A 21,858-nucleotide genomic window follows, 5' to 3' on the forward strand; every position below is an offset into this window, starting at 1 on the left:
ATTTCCTTAAAACTGGTCAAACGGATGAAGTTTTGCATGGAAAGGCTTTCTCGTTGTTTTAGAGTTAGGCCTATTGCACTTTCTCTAAATGTCTTTGCTGCGCGAGAGAAGCAGAGATGAAATAGAAAGAGAAAACAAACTTTCCGATGTCAACTGGATTGAAGCATATCTATTTATGACATTATTCTGGTGAGCAAGAATATATTTAGCGTTCTAGTAATAACAGAAGAAAAGCTGCATGTATCTAATTATAGTGAGGGTGCGAAGCACCCCACACCATATTTTTATTTAACCAGGCAAGTCAGTTAATTAAGAACACATTCTTATTTACAATGACGGCCTACCGGGGAACAGTGGGTTAACTGCCTTGTTCAGGGGCAGAATGACAGATGTTTACCTTGTTAGCTCCGGGATTCCATGGAGCAACATTTCGGTTACTGGCCCAACACTCTAACCACTACGCTCCTGCAATCCCTAACAAATAGACTGACTAACAAATAGTCTACATAAATGTTGGAAATTATAAGCAGAAACAGATATATCTGAAAAGGCCTGTCAAAAAAAGTTCCACCATCTCTGACCGTACAGCGCATTTTCTATATTTGCGTGTTAGGATAGAGTGTGGGCCTCAGATTTTCACGTTAAATCAACAACATGAAGTGCCTGTGGCCCCACAGGACCAGGGTTGCCTACCCCTGCTCTATGGTATACCAGCTACAGTACTTTACTTTAGACTCCAAAACAAGGGGTAGGCAACCCTGATGCATTTTTGCTGTTGGTGCAGCAGTGGGCCTCTTGAGTTCTGCCTCAGTCTGTATTATTGATGAGAGCTAGTGCCTTTGAAAGAGAAACATATACTGCCTACAGACTATACTGTCTTATTTTCACAGGCAGTAAGGCAGTATACTATGGCCTCAGCAATATTGCATTCGCTTTGACATAATTATTGTTGTAATGGTATACAGAAAACGGTTAACATACGTGTGTCAATGTTTCTGAATAGTTAATGAAGTCAGTGACATTGGAAAATCACAGGTAAGTGGATTCCAATGTGCATAAATGTCAGAACTAAACATTACAGGGATATGCAACTGTTAATGACGTTAAAACTGCTGTAATTAACTGTATTGACTTGGCAGAACTCTCTGCAACTATTGAAAGATTTAACACCCCGCATCAAGCTCAACCTTACCTTTCCCCTCTGGATTTTGCTACACAGCAAAAATACTGTAGCAGACTCAAAACATTGTTTCAAGTTTCTGCCCAACCAACATCCTTAATTGAATTATGCAGTAAAGTGCTAAGAGAAACGGCGAGAAGGGATGAGAATGTTAAAGAGAGCATTTTAACACCCATACTGATTTTTATTCAGGCAGGCCAACAGAGGCTGCCTGCATATACTCCCCCTTAATGAAACCGTGCAGTCCCATTCAGAGAGAAGCATCTCATGTGACTTGGCTGGGGAGTGAAGGTAAGGCTGATGTGCTCCCGCACACATGTAGCCTAGGCTACACACACACACACACACACACACACACACACACACACACACACACACACACACACACACACACACACACACACACATAATCCCCTGTGGTTTGCATTTGAAAGCAGACAGTAACTGAAAGGTTTCTGGTTAGAATTCTCGAATCCCCGAGCCGAGCCGACAGGGCTCTGTCGATGTGCCCTTGAGCAAGGCACTTAACGCTTATTGCTCCTGTAAGTCGCTCTGGTTAAGAGCGTCTGCTAATTTACTAAAAAGTAAATGTCTATCGTGGAAATTGAAATCGATTAAATCACTTGAATGAGTAAAATATCAATACAAATGTGTTAATATCCTCCATGCAACCAATAAAGCAATTGTACGGTCTATAAAGAGCCGCAGCATCCTCGGAGTTATGTAAGCGATGCACAGGAATCAAACTGCAGACATAAAGAAAAACCCAGAAAAACCGAAACAGGAGGCTAAGAAAAAATATTATTCACAAGTGGGTGGCACATACAGTGCCAATTTCCGCAAATGTAACAAACAGTGCCATTGCGTGCAGTCAGCTTTGACAATCCGTCATAAATCAGTTTCATAAATCGCGCATAACATGTGTCAATATAGCCTTAACCTATCAACAGACTGGAAAACAGAGATCGCGATTTGTTATTTTCATTTTTGCAAAGGATATAATCGACTAAGGAATGTAGGCTATATATTCGATACGAATGTATCATTACATAGGTCAATTCATACCCTTTGCCTAAATATAATAATAAATAGCTTATATGGGAAACAATTTGACTGCGCTTTGCGCTGCGCGCTTGAAGCACCACACGGGTTTGAGGATGCTGCGGGTTTGATATCGAACTGGTGCTCTTAGTCTGAGACATGCAGCGGCTTCATGCGGGTCAATGTGCGGTACCTTTGCCCAGCATCACTCCCAAAAGAGCCCATCGTTCGTATCGGCTTCGACGGGTTGACCCAAGTCGGCTCCTCCGGTGTTTTCGTCGCCTCGGTCTTGACGTCTGGGTCTATCTCCGAAGGAGATGGCGTGAGTTTAGCGCCTGCCATCGTTCACCCTCTCCCAAGTTACCCCCAGCCGAGAATGACCAATATGTTACCCCTCTGCTGTCAATACCAGCCTATGGAGCGACTGAAATTCAAAACTGCATCCTGAACGCACTTCTGCGGCAATATAGACCGAGGTAGACTTGCTTTCCATTCCTTTCTGCATCACACAATCATGTGAGAAAGTGCTGGGAGATTGTTATTGAGCAGCACTCCATCCTTTGCAGATGTGAGGTCCATTGCATCCCAGCCTCCAGACGTCATCAAACCATTCTACCCAGTAGACGTTTGCTTCTGTTGCTAGTGTAGCTGTACTAATTGTTACATAACTTGCAAGATGTTCAAAGGGGGGTGTAAAATCAAAGATTTATTTTGATCACTGCATATTGCCACAGCTGTCATTCTGTGCACCAAAATATGTGTATTAACAGTTTTGTAGTTTAAAGTGCCTTTACCCCATTATGAATTAATAACCTCTATAAGTAAACACAAACATTTCCCAGGACATAGACATATCTGTTATTTGCAGAAAGATTAAATTATTGTAAGTCCAATTTATAGTAGCTATTACAGTGAAATAATACCATGCTATTGTTTGAGGAGAGTGCACAGTTATGAACTTGAAAAGTTATTAATAAACCAATTAGGCACTTTGGACAGTCTTGATACAACATTTTTAACAGAAATGCAGTGGTCATTGGATCAGTTTAAAACTTTGCACTTACACTGCTGCCATCTAGTGGACAACATCTAAATTGCGCTTGGGCTGGATGAATACATGATGGCCTTTCTCTTGCATTTCAAAGATGATTGTACAAAAAAATATAAATATTTTTTAACTTTGTATTATCTTTTACCAGCTCTAATCTGTTATATTCTCCTACATTCATTTCACATTTCCACAAACTTCAAAGTGTGTCCTTTCAAATGGTATCAAGAATATACATATCCATGTTCAGGTCCTGAGCTACAGGCAGTTAGATTTGGGTATGTCATTTTAGGCGAAAATTGGAAATAAATGGGCGGATCCTTAAGAGGTTTTTAATGCATAGGATCACTGAGGTGAGGTTTATTTGTTTACAAAACAAGAGTGATGGATGACTTATTCATACTGTGAAATCTCAGTAAAGCTTGAAGCTTGCAGTTGCCACCAGATCTGACACTCCAATAATCAGTAATCACTCCCATGTCTCATCTAAAGTGAGTAGTCTTTTACAGTGTAGACACAACACCTGATGTGGCACCACCAGACCAACAGCCACAGGCACATGAACAGGTGCACTGCAATTAACATAACACTAGGAAGCTTGTATGCACTTAATATAGGAGCTCATTTATAACACCAAAACAAAAATGGAACCTCCACTCCTCACCATGGCCTACAGTATATTATCCAAAATTACTGAACCCTCAAATCCTTTTATGTTGTCCTACAGTGAAGAGGATAATACAAGGAAAGACAAAAAGACAGCCTGTCACAAACACTTTAGAATGATCAATAGAAAGCAACTCCAGGAAAAGCAATTTGCAAGAAGAAAGGTGAAGGAGGACTGAGTCCAGTAAGGGAAGAAAATGATATAGGTAATGTAATAAAAAAGTGATGGAGATGGAAGGGGGTGCAAGAAAAGAAACGATTTAGAATGAAGGATGGAAAAAGGATGAGGAAGAAAACAAAGGAGGAAACAGAGGAGAGGACCATACTCAGTCTCCACAGAGTCACCTTGTGGTGATGGAGAGAACAACAGCCATACCTCCAGCAGACGCTGAGCAGGAGCAGCAGTTTACCACAAGGAGCAGACAGACACAACTGAATGATCAGTAGTATTTTTTAGCCAAATATGGCTCTTAGGATAAGTTGATGCTTTGTCAATGTTCCTAACCAGGAGCTATTGCCATTAGATCAAAGGGAAATCACTCTGGTGCAAGGGCTACTATTGGGTTTTATACATAGTCAAGGCCAATAATTGCCAGAAAGTGATTTCAAATTACCTCCGCTTCATGTACCTTTTTGGAAAACAGCAATATATAGCACAAATAACACTACCACAGTTTGTGACAACAAAAAAAACACTAGCTATAAAAACATATACTGTACTGTAGTGTTGTTAGAAGATTGAACAGTCAGCAGATTACAGATAATAGGCATTTTGGGAGAGGGTCAAAAAGGTCCCCATAAATCTTATTCCAATACTGAAAATAAGGCTGGCGACAGTGGGAATGGAATGGCAGTCTGGGGGGCGACAACACACACACACGGACAGACACACTGCCGTCGAAGCGACCACGGTCCCCTAATCACCCATAATCACTGGTCATGCACCACTACCTCCTTAACCGAGAGCCACAGTAATACTGTTCTGTCAAAACACAGAACAGGAGCAAGCAGCGTCAAGCTCCACAGGCTACACAACACCACAGCTGTCTGCTTCAACATAACATGGCCAGAGAGGGGAGAAAGGCTGACAAGTCAACACCACCGGCACACTTGGACACACACATTCATGACCACGTACAGTACCTTTGCACCCCATTATTTTTTTATTTCTACTTTGCACATTCTTCCATTGCAAAACTACCATTCCAGTATTTTACTTGCTATATTGTATTTACTTTGCCATCATGGCCTTTTTTGCCTTTACCTCCCTTCTCACCTCATTTGCTCACATTGTATATAGACTTGTTTATACTGCATTATTGACTATATGTTTGTTTTTACTCCGTGTCGTTTTATCTGTCGAACTGCTTTGCTTTATCTTGGCCAGGTCGCAATTGTAAATGAGAACTTGTTCTCAACTTGCCTACCTGGTTAAATAAAGGTAAAATAAATAAATAAATAAATAAACACACACACGTACACACATACTGTATGTACATGCTTGCAGACACACACACACAAACACACACGTGCATGCAGCAGAGGGACTGCGACACAAGGGCTAACCTGAAAAAGAACACTTATCTCTATGTGGTCTGAAATAGACTATGCCTCAGGGATCAGGGTGGCACATATGGACATATCTTATTGTACAGAAGTGGAAACTGGTTGTTTATTTTGATGGCATAATAGTCACGTAAAGTATGTGCTGTTATAGACATTTTATATATATATATATATATATATATATATATATATATATATATATATATATATATATATATATATATATATATACACACACATACACACACACACACACACACACACACACACACACACACACACACACACACACACACACACACACACACACACACACACACACACAGTGGGGCAAAAACGTATTTAGTCAGCCACCAATTGTGCAAGTTCTCCCACTTAAAAAGATGAGAGAGGCCTGTAATTTTCATCATAGGTACACTTCAACTATGACAGACAAAATGATTGTTTCCCCCCAGAAAATCTCATTGTAGGATTTTTAATGAATTTATTTGCAAATTATGGTGGAAAATAAGTATTTGGTCAATAACCAAAGTTTATCTCAATACTTTGTTATATACCCTTTGTTGGCAATGACAGAGGTCAAACGTTTTCTGTAAGTCATCACAAGGTTTTCACACACTGTTGCTGGTATTTTGGCCCATTCCTCCATGCAGATCTCCTCTAGAGCAGTGATGTTTTGGGGCTGTTGCTGGGCAACACAGACTTTCAACTCCCTCCAAAGATTTTCTATGGGATTGAGATCTGGAGACTGGCTAGGCCACTCCAGGACCTTGAAATGCTTCTTACGAAGCCACTCCTTCGTTACCCGGGCGGTGTGTTTGGGATCATTGTCATGCTGAAAGACCCAGCCACGTTTCATCTTCAATGCCCTTGCTGATGGAAGGAGGTTTACACTCAAAATCTCACGATACATGGCCCCATTCATTCTTTCCTTTACACGGATCAGTCGTCCTGGTCCCTTTGCAGAAAAACAGCCACAAAGCATGATGTTTCCACCCCCATGCTTCACAGTAGGTATGGTGTTCTTTGGATGCAACTCAGCATTCTTTGTCCTCCAAACACGACCAGTTGAGTTTTTACCAAAAAGCTATATTTTGGTTTCATCTGACCATATGACATTCTCCCAATCTTCTTCTGGATCATCCAAATGCTCTCTAGCAAACTTCAGACGGGCCTGGACATGTACTGGCTTAAGCAGGGGGAAACGTTTGGCACTGCAGGATTTGAGTCCCTGGCGGCGTAGTGTGTTACTGATGGCAGGCTTTGTTACTTTGGTCCCAGCTCTCTGCAGGTCATTCACTACGTCCCACCATGTGGTTCTGGGATTTTTGCTCACCGTTCTTGTGATCATTTTGACCCCACGGGGTGAGATCTTGCGTGGAGCCACAGATAGAGGGAGATTATCAGTGGTCTTGTATGTCTTCCATTTCCTAATAATTGCTCCCACAGTTGATTTCTTCAAACCAAGCTGCTTACCTATTGCATATTCAGTCTTCCCAGCCTGGTGCAGGTCTACAATTTTGTTTCTGGTGTCCTTTGACAGCTCTTTGGTCTTGGCCATAGTGAAGTTTGGAGTGTGACTGTTTGAGGTTGTGGACAGGTGTCTTTTATACTGATAACAAGTTCAAACAGGTGCCATTAATACAGGTAACGAGTGGAGGACAGAGGAGCCTCTTAAAGAAGAAGTCTGTGAGAGCCAGAAATCTTGTTGTTTGTAGGTGACCAAATACTTATTTTCCACCATAATTTGCAAATAAATTCATAAAAAATCCTACAATGTGATTTTCATTTGTTCTGTCTTAGTTGAAGTGTACCTATGATGAAAATTACAGGCCTCATCTTTTTAAGTGGGAGAACTTGCACAATTGGTGGCTGACTAAATACTTTTTTGCCCCACTGTATATATAATACCAGTAACCAGACACACCTACTCATTCAAGGGTTTTTCTTTATTTGTACTATTTTCTACACTGTAAAATAATAGTGAAGACATCAAAACTATGAAATAACAAATATGGAATCATGTAGCAACCAAAAAAGTGTTAAACAAATCCAAATATATTTTATATTTGAGATTCTTCAAATAGCCACCCATTCTTTGCCTTGATTACAGCTTTGCACACTTTTGGCATTCTCTCAACCAGCTTAACCTGGAATACCCACATACTGTATGCTGAGCACTTGTTGGCTACTTTTCCTTCACTCATCCCAAACCATCTCAATTTGGTTGAGGTCGGGTGATTGTGGAAGCAAAGTCATCTGATGCAGCACACCATCACTCTCCTTCTTGGTAAAATAGCCCTTACACAGCCTGGAGGTGTGTTGGGTCAGTGTCCTGTTGAAAAACAAATGATAGTCCCACTAAACCCAAACCAGATGGGATGGCATATTGCTGCAGAATTCTGTGGTAGCCATGCTGGTTAAGTGTGCCTTGAATTCTAAATAAACCACATACAGTGTCACCAGCAAAGCATCCCCACACCATATTTTGATTTATTTATTTAACCTTTATTTAACTAGGCAAGTCATTTAAGAACAAATTCTTATTTACAATGACTGACTAGGATCAGTGGGTAGACTGCCTCGACAGATGTTTACCTTGTCAGCTCGTGGATTTGATCTCGCAACCTTTTGGTTGCGGGCCCAATGCTCTAACCACTAGGCTACCTGCCGCCCAAAAAGGCTAACAATAACATATCCTCCTCCATTGTTTATGGAGGGAAATACACATGCGGAAATCATCTGTTCACCCACACAGCGTCTCAAAAAGACATGGCTGTATACACCCTACTTTACACCCTACTTTGTCACAACACAACTGATGGGCTCAAACGCATTCAAAAGGAAAGAAATTCCACAAATTAACTTTGAACAAGGCACACCTGTTAATTGAAATGCATTCCAGGTGACTACCTCATGAAGCTGGTTGAGAGAATGCCAAGAGTGGTGTGCAAAGCTGTCATCAAGGCAAAGGGTGGCTAGTTGAAGATATTATTTTGAGTCAATAAGTATTCAACCCCTTTGTTATGGCAAGCCAAAATAAGTTCAGGAGTAAATACTTGCTTAAAATTTGCTTAACAAGTCACATACTGTAATAAGTTGCATGTTTATTAGTGTTAAACATGATTTTTGAATGACTACCTCATCTCTCTACCCCACACATACAATTATCTGTAAGGTCCCTCAGTCGAGCAGTGAATTTTAAACACAGACTCAACCACAAAGACCAGGGAGGTTTTCCAATGCCTAGCAAAGAAGGGCACCTATTGGTAGCTGGGTAAAAAACAAAAAACAGATATTGAATATCCTTTTGAGCATGGTGAAGTTATTAATTACACTTTGGATGGTGTATCAATACACCCAGTCACTACAAAGATACAGGTGTCCTTCCTAACTCAGTTGCCGGAGAGGAAGGAAACCGGTCAGGGATTTCACCATGAGGCCAATTGTGACTTTAAAACAGTTACAGAGTTTAATGGCTGTGATCGGAGAAAACTGAGGATGGATCAACAACATTGTAGTTACTCCACAATACCAACCTAATTGATAGTGTGAAAAGAATGAAGACTGGACAGAATAAAAATATTCCAAAACATGCATCCTGCTTGCAACAAGGCACTAAAGTAGTACTGGGGAAAAAAAGTAATTCACTTTTTCTCCTGAATACAAAGTGTGATGTTTGGGGCAAATCAAATACAACACATTATTGAGTACCACTCTCCACATTTTCAAACACAGTGCTGGCTGCATCATGTTATGGCTATTCTTGTCATCTTTAAATACTGGGGAGTTTTTCAGGATAAAAAATAAACAGAATGGAGCTAAGCACAGGCAAAATCCTAGAGGAAAACCTGGTTCAGTCTGCTTTCCACTGGACATTGAGAGATGAATTCACCTTTCAGCAGGACAATAACCTAAAACCCATGGCCAAATCTACACTGGAGTTACTTACCAAGAAGACCGTGAATATTCCTGACTGGCCGAGTTACAGTTTTGACTTAAATCTACTTGACAATCTATTGCAAGACCTGAATATGGTTGTCTAGTAATGATCAACAACCAATTTGACAGAGCTTATAGAATTTTTAAAATAATAAATGGGCAAATTTAGCAAAATCCAGGTATGGAAAGTTCTTAGAGACTTACCCAGAAAGACTCACAGCTGGAATCGCTGCTAAAATGGCTTCTACAAAGTATTGACTCAGGGGTGTGAATACATATGTATATGAGATATTTCAGCATTTCATTTTCAATAAATTGGCTACAATTTCTAAAAACGGTTTTCATGTTGTCATTATGGGGTATTGTGTGTAGATGGGGGAGCAAAAACAACAACAATTTTATACATTTTGAATTCAGGCTGTAACACAACAAAATGTGGAATAAGTCAAGAGGTATGAATACTTTCTGAAGGCACTGTACTAGCCAATTATTTTCTATGTATTCCACTTGCCTGCACAGAGAAGAAGAGTAACTCTTCTACCGTTCTGCCATGTCTCATAGAAACCAATTCCCATTTCCCCTTGTCCCCACATCAGCCTCCAGTCCAGTGTGACGATGCTGCGTCTCTATGGACATACCACCTGCGCACACACACACACACACACACACACACACACACACACACACACACACACACACACACACACACACACACACACACACACACACACACACACACACACACAGTCCCTTCGCTCCCTGACGAGCTAGTCACATCCCAGTCATTACAGCAGCTTATTAAACATGACAACCATAGGGCTCCAGCCTCCACCAACGGCAGCTAATTAAACAAGGGAAGACAAACGCCTGAGTGATACAATTTCCCACCACAAATAAATAAAGGAAAGCAATACAGAGGTTATAAAACTCAGTTCTCCCCTGACAGTTTTCCTTTCTCACTTCTGTGAAGTCTATACTTATTGCAGCTGCCACCAGGATGAGCTTCGTGAGACTGTGCTCAACAACCAATTAGTATCCTCTGCGTTGGGGCTCTATAAAACAGGCTAACAGTAACTATTCATACTGTAGGCAAAAACAAATTTCATCTTATTCTATTTTCTAGCTAGGAGATACGGACTAATTCTAGATAGAAAAATACTGAAACAAGTGTTAATCATATCAGAGGGAAGTAGAAAGCGATTCTCAAAGACACATTTAACACATTGGGATTCTCATACTGATTGGGCTGTATTCCGCAATACAGATGTACAGATCGAGACAGTGCAGTCAACTGAAATGGAACATCTCTAGTGCCGATGAGGGTGAGAGGCGAGAGCTATAACTGTGGCCCACCCACACACTAGCATGATGACTAAGCCTACCTATGGTCTAGACTCCAGGCTCTGAGTCTGAAAGTGTGTGTGTGATGCTTGTGCACGTGTGTGCGTGTTCATGTGTGTGCCATGCATTTGTGTCTAACCTGTAGGTGCCCTGTTTTGGAAGGAACATTGCCCAACACTCCAGTCCAGGCACATCACATAACATATCTTCACACATTAGGTGGCAGTACAGGGAAAAGTTCACACTAACACTAACATAATTGCAAAAGGGTTTTCTAATGATCAATTAGCCTTTTAAAATTGTAAAATTTGATTAACTAACACAACGTGCCATTGGAACACAGGAGTGATGGTTGCTGATAATGGGCCTCTGTACACCTACGTATGTAGATATTCCATTAAAAGTCAGTTGTTTCCAGCTACAATAGTCATTTACAACATTTAACAATGTCTACACTGTATCTCTGATCAATTTGATGTTATTTTAATGGACAAAAGATGTGATTTTCTTTGACAAACAAGGACATTTCTAAGTGACCTCAAACTTTTGAATGGTAGCGTAGATAGAACCAATTTTCACAAACATTACCCAGCTGCTCGTTCAGGTTTCAATCAAGAGGTGGGCGACACACAAAAGCCGAGCTACATAGAGAATCTGACTTCTGTTTTCTATTTCTGAAATGAGCATTTAACAACCCCTCCTCCTCCTCCTCCTCCTCTGCTCTGCCAGCCCTACTTTCTCCCATCCCCCTGTCAATCATACACGTGTGTACACACACACACACACACACACACACACACACACACACACACACACACACACACACACACACACACACACACACACACTAGCATCCCCCGTCATATGCGTGCCTGCTCCTCTTCAGCAGTAATTGTTCACCCCCTTGCACCCCCCAGCCCTGGAGATAATGACAGTGAGGGGATCCCCTCTGAGAAGGACGCCAATGCTAGCCTGCCAGCAACACCAGCAGCAGCCAGCCTGGGAGACTGACAGCACTGACAGAACCCACTAGCCTCACTTTCCCTACTACTCAGACAGACACGGTGGAGGGAAGGAGAAAGCACTGCCCGAGTCTGTTGGATCGCACAACTACCCCTACCATCCCATCCACTAGCCTGCATACTAGTAATAATAATAAATATAGCTATTTTCTAAAAACTGCCAGTTAGAGTGGGGGGGGGGGGGGGGGGGGGAAGAGAGAGAGAGAGAGCTATGGACGGTGTTGCATGGGAGTCTGGGGGTCATCCTATCATCTGTGCCTTACTATAAGGTCAGACTGTATTGCATGACAACCAACCTTCGAGGAATTGACTACAACACAAACAGATCAGACTCCTGTCCCCAGTCCACCTGGCCGTGCTGCTGCTCCAGTTTCAACTCTTCTGCCTGCGGCTATGGAATCCTGACCTGGAATCTTCACCGGACCTGCTACCTGTCCCAGACCTGCTGTTCTCAACTCTCTAGAGACAGCAGGAGTGGTAGAGATACTCTTAATGATCGGCTATGAAAAGCCAACTGACATTTACTCCTGAGGTGCCGACCTGTTGCACCTTCGACAACTACTGTGATTATTATTATTTGACCATGCTGGTCATTTATGAACATTTGAACATCTTGGCCATGTTCTGTTATAATCTCCCCCCGGCACAGCCAGAAGAGGACTGGCCACCCATCATAGCCTGGTTCCTCTCTAGGTTTCTTCCTAGATTTTGGCCTTTCTAGGGAGTTTTTCCTAGCCATCGTGCTTCCACACATGCATTGCTTGCTGGTTTTAGGCTGGGTTTCTGTACAGCACTTTCAGATATCAGCTGATGTACAAAGGGCTAAATAAATACATTTGATTTGATCAGACCACTACCAGGCAGGTACATTGGGTTGCTGGTGGTTTTGGAGATGCCCCCCCTCAACAAATTACAGACACGTCGGCTCGGTAATCACAGCACGTCAAAACTAAATATATTTAAAAAGCAGACATTGAATATCCCTTTGAGCAGGGTGACGTTATTGATAACACGTTGGATGGTGTATCAATACACCAAGTCACTACAAAGATAAGGACTGTGATAGGATAAAACTGAGGAAGGATCAACAACATTGTAGTTACTCCAAAATACTAACCCTTTTGACAGAGTGAAAAGTAGGAAGCCTGTAGAGAATAAAACCATTCCAAAACATGCATCCTGTTTGCAACAAGGCAGTAAAGTACTGCAAATAATGTGGCAAAGCAATTGACTTTTTGTCCTGAATACAAAGTGTTATGTGTGTGGCAAACCCAATACAACACATTACTGAGTACCACTCTCCATATTTTCAAGCATAGTGGTGGCTGTTATGGGTATGCTTGTAAATTGTTAAGGACTTCGAGAGTTTTTCAGGATAAAAAAAGAAATGGAACCGAGCTAAGCACAGGCAACATTCTAGAGGAAAACCTGGTTCAGTCTTCTTTCCACAAGATACTGGAAGATTAAATCACCTTTCAGGAGGACAACAACCTAAAACACAAGGCCAAATATACACTGGGGTTGCTTACCAAGAAGACAGTGAATGTTCCTGAGTGGCTGAGTTAAAGTTTTGACTTCTATCTGCTTAAAAATCTATGGCAAGACTTGAAAATGGTTGTCTGACAATGGTCAACAACCAATTTGACAGAGCTTGAAGAATTTAGAAAATAAAAATGTGTAACTATTGCACAATCCAGGTGTGCAAAGCTCTTTAGGTGTTTTCACACTTGGTCTCTTTCAGACAATTTTTGTGAACTCAGTGTGGTTCGCTTAATTTTCTGTGCAGTGTGAACACTCAAAAGTAATTCAGGCCCCTCAAAAGAGCCCCCGAAGTGAACCGAACTGAGACCATCTCGAGAGTTCGGTTCGCTTGAATTCCGCGGTCTGGTTCCCTTTTTTTAATACAATGTGAATGCAAAGCTCCCCAGGTTCTCTTGTCATTATTCCTGCACCACACACTAGACTACTGCAACACCGTTTCCCCTGTCATAAACTCTCACATTGTTCACCACAAAAGAGAGAAGATGATGATGTGCAGGTTTGCAGGGGGCTGTTTTTGGATATTGATTAGCGATTGTCAAGGATGCACAGAAATTCCTAAATGTATGGAGAGAGCTAAATAAGCTGTTTATTGATTGCGGGGTTCGAGTAATGTGAGAAGACAATATATTTGGTACAAATCACAACATAGCGTACAAAATCTATTCCAGCTCTTAAAGGGTCAGGTGCCTACCTTGTCTGTACAATGTTCAATTACAGCATTATTTATTCTGCAGTTTTTATATTGCCATTTATTCTGTTACCAATCAAATGTACATGTTAATAGTATCTTCTGTATGTTATTATTATGTCTCATATTTAACCAAATGACATCTATTAGCTTCCAAAATGTAAGTAGGTATATCAAGCTGTCTGATAACACATTCTGATTGAATGGCTTGTCCTTCAATTTGTAAAAACCAAGTGTGCATGTTGGAAAATACACTGCTCAAAAAAAAGGGAACACTAAAATAACATGTCCTAGATCTGAGTGAATGAAATATTCTTATTAAATACTTTTTTAGTTGAATAGTTGAATGTGCTGACAACAAAATCACACAAAAATTATAAATGGAAATCAAATTTATCAACCCATGGAGGTCTGGATTTGGAGTCACACTCAAAATTAAAGTAGAAAACCACACTAGTGTGTGTGGCCTCTACGTGCCTCATTGACCTCCCTACAATGCCTGGGCATGCTCCTGATGAGGTGGCGGATGGTCTCCTGAGGGATCTCCTCCCAGACCTGGACTAAAGCATCCGCCAACTCCTGGACAGTCTGTGGTGCAACGTGGCTTCTATCCGTTGGTGGATGGAGCGAGACATGATGTGCCAGATGTGCTCAATTGGATTCAGGTCTGGGGACGTGCGGGCCAGTCCATAGCATCAATGCCTTCCTCTTGCAGGAACTGCTGACACACTCCAGCCACATGAGGTCTAGCATTGTCTTGCATTAGGAGGAACCCAGGGCCAACCGCACCAGCATACGGTCTCACAAGGGGTCTGAGGATCTCATCTCGGTACCTAATGACAGTCAGGCTACCTCTGGCAAGCACATGGAGGGCTATGCGGCCCCCCAAAGAAATGCCACCCCACACCATGACTGACCCACCGCCAAACCGGTCATGCTGGAGGATGTTGCAGGCAGCAGAACGTTCTCCACGGCGTCTCCAGACTGTCACGTCTGTCGCATGTGCTCAGTGTGAACCTGCTTTCATCTGTGAAGAGCACAGGGCGCCAGTGGCGAATTTGCCAATCTTGGTGTTCTCTGGCAAATGCCAAACGTCCTGCACGGTGTTGGGCTGTAAGCACAACCCCCACCTGTGGACGTCGGGCCCTTATACCACCCTCATGGAGTCTGTTTCTGACCGTTTGAGCAGACACATGCACATTTGTGGCCTGCTGGAGGTCATTTTGCATGGCTCTGGCAGTGCTCCTCCTGCTCCTCCTTGCACAAAGGCGGAGGTAGCGGTCCTGCTGCTGGGTTGTTGCCCTCCTACGGCCTCCTCCACGTCTCCTGATGTACTGGCCTGTCTCCTGGTAGGGCCTCCATGCTCTGGACACTACGCTGACAGACACAGCAAACCTTCTTGCAACAGCTCGCATTGATGTGCCATCCTGGATGAGCTGCACTACCTGAGCCACTTTTGTGGGTTGTAGACTCCGTCTCATGCTACCACTAGAGTGAAAGCACCACCAGCATTCAAAAGTGACCAAAACATCAGCCAGGAAGCATAGGAACTGAGAAGTGGTCTGTGGTCACCACCTGCAGAACCACTCCTTTATTGGGGGTGTCTTGCTAATTGCCTATAATTTCCACCTGTTGTCTATTCCATTTGCACAACAGCATGTGAAATTTATTGTCAATCGGTGTTCCTTCCCTAAGTGGACAGTTTGATTTCACAGAAGTGTGATTGACTTGGAGTTACATTGTGTTGTTTAAGTGTTCCCTTAATTTTTTTGAGCAGTGTATATTGGTTCCTTTCTAAACAAATCAAAGTGAATGCAAAGAGGACCACAAAATAGGTAACAAAACTGGCAAAAGAGTTGAGTCCTCATTCAAAGGCAAGGGCAGTGTGAATACAAAGAGAACAGAGTTTTTTTTTTACTTTAAAGAGGACTGAGATCGGATCTTTTAAAGAGGACTATATGTGAAAACACCCTTAAATACTTATCCAGAAACACTCACAGCTGTAATCACTGCCAAAGGTGATTCTAACATGTATTGACTCTGGGGTATGAATACTTACAGTTGAAGTCGGAAGTTTACATACACCCAAATACATTTAAACTCTTCCTGACATTTAATCCTAGTAAAAATATCCTGTCTTATCCTGTCTTAGGTCAGTTCGGATCCCCACTTTATTTATTGAAATGTCAGAATAATAGTAGAGAGAATTATTTATTTCTGCTTTTATTTCTTTCATCACATTCCCAGTTTTGTCAGAAGTTTACATACACTCAATTAGTATTTGGTAGCATTGCCTTTAAATTGTTTAACTTGGGTGAAACATTTCGGGTAGCCTTCCACAAGCTTCCCACAATAAATTGAGTGAATTTTGGCCCATTCCGCCTGACAGAGCTGGTGTAACCGAGTCAGGTTTCTAGGCCTCCTTTTCAGTTCGGCCCACAAAATGTTCTATAGGATTGAGGTCAGGGCTTTGTGATGGCCACTCCAATACCTTGACTTTGTTGTCCTTAAGTGGACAGTCTTAGATTTGATTTGACTTTGTTGTCCTTAAGCCATTTTGCCACAACTTTGGAAGTATGCTTGGGGTCATTGTCCATTTGGGAGACACATTTGCGACTAAGCTTTAACTTCCTGACTGATGTCTTGAGATGTTGCTTCAATATATCCACATAATTTTTATGATGCCATCTATTTTGTGAAGTGCACAAGTCCCTCCTGCAGCAAAGCACCCCACAACATGATGCTGCCACCCCATTGCTTCACGGTTGGGATGGTGTTCTTCGGCTTGCAAGCCTCCCCTTTTCCTCCAAACACAACGATGGTCATTATGGCCAAACAGTTCTATTTTTGTTTCATCAGACCAGAGGACATTTCTCCAAAAAGTACGATCTTTGTCCCCATGTGCAGTTGCAAACCGTAGTCTGGCTTTTTTATGGAGGTTTTGGAGCAGTGGCTTCTTCCTTGCTGAGCGGCCTTTCAGGTTATGTCGATATAGAACTCGTTTTACTGTGGATATAGATACTTTTGTACCTGTTTCCTCCAGCATCTTCGCCAGGTCCTTTGCTGCTGTTCTAGGATTGATTTGTACTTTTCGCACCAAAGTACGTTCATCTCTAGGAGACAGAACGCGTCGCCTTCCTGAGAGGTATGATGGCTGCGGTGTTTATACTTGCTTACTATTGTTTGTACAGATGAACATGGTATCTTCAGGCATTTGTAAATTGCTCCCAAGGATGAACCAGACTTGTGGAGGTCTCCAATTTTTTCTGAGGTCTTTTGATTTTCCCATGATGTTAAGCAAAGTTTGAGAGTTTGAAGGTAGGCCTTGAAATACATCCATAGGTACACCTCCAATTGACTCAAATTATGTCAATTAGCCTATCAGCCTAAAGCAATTTCTGGATTTTCCCAAGCTATTTAAAGGCACAGTCAACTTAGTGTATGTATAATTCTGACCCACTGGAATTGTGATACAGTGAATTATAAGTGAAATAATCTGTCGGTAAACAATTGTTGGAAAAATGATGTGTCATGCACAAAGTAGATGTCCTAACCGACTTGCTAAAACTATAGTTTGTTAACAGGAAATGTATGGAGTGGTTGAAAAACGAGTTTTAATGACTCCAACCTAAAAGTATGTAAACTTCCGACTTTCTAAAACATGTTTTCACTTCGTCATTATGGAATACATTTATTATTCAGGCTGCAACACAACAACATGTTGAACAAGTCAAGGGGTATGAATACTTTCTGAACTTATAGAGCGTAGCAAAACCAAATGAGTTTTCTTCTTTCAGTTTACACTAGGCCTATGCTCTGGAGCTCAGAAATCACGCTAGTGATAAGCTAATTGCAGTTGTTTCCATTTTGGCTAATGTTCTTAAGACACAACCTGCTAAAACCAGCAAGTGCGTGAAGATGCTTTTCACATAAATCCCACCACAGCCACGAGAGAAAACAGACAGAGAGATTATTCTCCCTCCTCTGGAGGGATTATGGTGAATTATAGTGTTTAAAAGGCCAGAAGACACGGTAGCCCGGCAACCAGCTACGATTATCCTCAACAATGAATAGCGAATACAATGACCTTTCTGAAATACTCAAGTGAAGATTGACATGAGAATGTATGCATTGGTTGGCATTGGTCTTCATGTTATTGTGGTTTTAAAGATATATACTGTGACATATGAATAGGCAAACATGTTATATGATATTCACAGTGCAGTGAGATGAAACATATCAACAAATCTGCTGATTTGCACAATATTTTTGTAAAGCAATCTCTATGTGCTTTGAATCAACATTCTGCAGATAATAGGCAGTGGGCCGAAGCATCCCTTCTGCTTTATTTAAAACATTTAAAAATGTATTTATAGATTTTCAGATATAACAACAAAAACAGTACAACCCCAACCCCTCATCCATCCATCCATCCATCCATCCATCCATCCATCCATCCCCTCCCTCCAAACCATCCACCCACCAAGGCATCTATAAAAGTAAGTTAAATATGAAAGAAAAACATAAACAAACTGTAATATAAACAAAAACAATAGAGAAAAAAAAGTTAAATATTATCAGCACAAATGGCTACTAGAACAGATATGACTGCTTACCAAACTATGCAAGTTACACTAAGTAAAAGAACAAGCTCTCCACATATTGATTAATGGGGACCAGATTAAGTCAAAATTTGTTGCGACCCAAGCACAGTGTACCTAACCTTCTCCAGAGGCAGAGATGACATCACCTCCTTAACCCACTGCATAAAGGAGGGCGGCTTTGCAGACTTCCAGTGAAAGAGGACAAGGTGGCGAGCTAGCAAATGCGATGACGCATGGTAGCATTTTGGTCTAGGGGAAGTACCCCAAAAATGGCAGTGACCGGGTTGGTGCTAAAAGTTGTATTACACATACACTACCGTTCAAATTGTTTTGGGTCACTTAGAAATGTCCTTGTTATTGAAAGAAAAACACATTTTGTGTCCATTAAAATAACATCAACTTTTCTGAAATACAGTGTAGACATTGCTAATGTTGTAAATGACTATTGTAGCTTGAAACAGCTGATTTTGAATGGGATATATACATAGTGTCACGCCCTGACCTTAGAGCTTTTTATGTCTCTATTTTGGTTTGGTCAGGGTGTGATTTGGGTGGGCATTCTATGCTCCCTTTTCTATGTTTTTGTATTTCTTTGTTTTGGCCAGGTATGGTTCTCAATCAGGGACAGCTGTCTATCATTGTCTCTGATTGGGAACCATACTTAGGTAGCTGTTTCCCACAGGGTTTTTGTGGGTAGTTAATTTCTGTTTAGTGTTTTGCACCTTTCAGGACTGTTTCGGTTATTCCCTTTGTTATTGTGTTATAGTGTTCAGTTTTAATAAAGAAAGCATGAACACTTACCACACTGCGCTTTGGTCCGATGATTCCCCTTCTTCAGACGACGAATACCGTTACACATAGGCGTACAGAGGCCCATAACTGTTGGTTAGGGACTCGTAAGTAAGCATTTCACTGTTGTATTCGATACATTCGTCACAGATTGACACGGCATTCCAGTTCTGGTATAGGAACGGTGTGGTGTTTTTTTTGTGACCTATTTGTTGATAACACATTTGTCATATTTGATACTCTGAGAGTTGACCATAATATCGCCAATACCCACTTTTTTAGATACCTGCAAACTCACTGCTTTTCCAAAAAACATTTCCCTTCATTTCCACTCAAGCCTCCTAAGTGTCCAGTCGAGAGGTGCTTAGATCTTAACCCTTATCTGAAAGGCACAATCTCCAGACTATACAACATAATACAGAACATTAATCCGCCTTCCTTTGCAAATACAACATCTGCATGGGAGCAAGACATAGGTGGTGAGCTACATGATGATATATGGCAACAAAGTATTGAGTGTATCCACACATCATCATTTTGCATAAGGCGTGGGCTTATTCACCTTAAGGTTTTGTCTCCATTACTCAAATGACAGATTGGGAAAAAATATACCCAAATGTTGACCAAGTGTTTGAGATGCCAGAGTCAGAGTCCTGAGGGGGAATAGGTTTTGTTGTGCCCGCTTCACGACTGTCATCGTGTGATGCGGACCATGTTAGTTTGTTGGTGATGTGGACACCAAGGAATTTGAAGCTCTCAACCTGATCCACTGCAGCCCCGTCGATGAGAATGGGGGCGTGCTCAGATCTCTTTTTCCTGTAGTCCACAATCATCTCCTTTGTCTTGATCATGTTGAGGGAGAGGTTGTTGTCCTGGCACCAAATGGCCAGGTCTCTGACCTCCTACCTATAGGCTGTCTCGTCGTTGTCGGTGATCAGGCCTACCACTGTTGTGTCATCTGCAAATGTATTGATGGTGTTGGAGTCGTGCCTGCCGTGCAGTCATGAGTGAACAGGGAGTACAGCACGCATCACTGCGGATCAGTGTGGCAGATGTGTTGTTACCTACCCTTACCACCTGGGGGCGGCCCGTCAGGAAGTCCAGGATCCAGCTTCAGAGGGAGGTGTTTAGTCCCAGGGTCCTTAGCTTATTGATGAGCTTTGAGGGCACTGGTGTTGAACGCTGAGCTGTAGTCAATGAATAGCATTCTCACATCGGTGTTCCTTTTGTTCAGGTGGGAAAGGGCAGTGTGGAGTGCAATAGAGACTGCATCATCTGTGGTTATGTTGGAGGGGTAGGCAAATTGAAGTGGGTCTAGTGTTTATGGGATGATGGTGTTGATGTGAGCCATGACCAGCCTTTCAAAGCACTTCATGGCTACAGACGTTAGTGCTACGGGTCGGTAGTCATTTAGGCAGGTTACCTTAGTGTTCTTGGGCATAGGCACTATGGTGGTCTGCTTAAAACATGTTGATATTACAGACTCAGACATGGAGGTTGAAAATGTCAGTGAAGACACTTGCCAGTTGGTCAGTGCATGCTCGCAGTACACGTCCTGGTAATCCGTCTGGCCCTGCGGCCTTGTGAATGTTGACCTGTTAAAATGTCTTACTCACATCGGCTGCGGAGAGTGTGATCACAGTCTTCCGGACAGCTGGTGCTCTCATGCATGTTTCTGTGTTATTTGCCTCAAAGCGAGCATAGAAGTAGTTTAGCTCGTCTGGTATACTTGTGTCACTGGGCAGCTTGCAAGCCCTGCCACATCCAACGAGCGTCAGAGCCGTTGTAGTATGATTCGATCTTAGTCCTGTATTGACGCTTTGCCTGTGTGATGGTTCGTCCGAGTGCATAGTGTGATTTCTTACAAGCTTCCGGGTTAGAGTCCCGCTCCTTGAAAGCGACAGCTCTAGCATTTATCTCAGTGTGGATGCTGCCTATAATGTGGGGACGACGGGGACAACATCATCGATGCACTTATTGATGAAGCCAATGACTGCGGTGTACTCCTCAATGCCATCGGAGGAATCCAGGAACATATTCCAGTCTGTGCTAGCAAAACAGTCCTGTAGCTTAGCATCTGCTTCCTCTGACCACTTTTTTATTGATCTAGTCACTGGTGCTTCCTGCTTTAATTTTTTGCTTGTAAGCAGGAATCAGGAGGATAGAATTATGGTCAGATTTGCCAAATGGAGAGCGAGGGAGAGCTTTGTGTGTGTCTCTGTGTGTGGCGAATAGGTGGTCCAGAGTTCTTTTTCCTCTGTTTTCACATTCACAATGCTGATAGAAATTTGGTAAAATAGATTTAAGATTCCCTGGATTCAAGTCCCCGGCTAATTGGAGCGCCACCTCTGGGTGACCGTTTTCTTGTTTTCTTATGGCAGAAAACAACTCATTCAATGATGTCTTAGTGCCAGCCTCTGACGGTGGTG

General features: G+C 42.1%; 1 protein-coding gene across 5 annotated transcripts in view; it reads right to left on the reverse strand.

Annotated features, from left to right (window-relative positions):
* The window catches only part of LOC109874017 (potassium channel subfamily T member 1-like), an 80,348-nt gene extending 77,525 nt beyond the window's left edge, over positions 1–2,823 (reverse strand). For all 5 annotated transcript variants that reach the window (XM_031806618.1, XM_031806624.1, XM_031806611.1 and 2 more), the window contains exon 1: positions 2,415–2,823. In XM_031806618.1, the coding sequence (XP_031662478.1) occupies positions 2,415–2,563 (149 nt within the window). In that variant the 5' untranslated portion in view covers positions 2,564–2,823. The remainder of the gene's footprint in view (positions 1–2,414) is intronic.
* Between the last annotated feature and the right edge of the window lie 19,035 nt (positions 2,824–21,858).

This window comes from Oncorhynchus kisutch, linkage group LG3 (genome assembly GCF_002021735.2).
Source record: "Oncorhynchus kisutch isolate 150728-3 linkage group LG3, Okis_V2, whole genome shotgun sequence".
In the NCBI taxonomy this organism is placed as follows: Eukaryota; Metazoa; Chordata; class Actinopteri; order Salmoniformes; family Salmonidae; genus Oncorhynchus; species Oncorhynchus kisutch.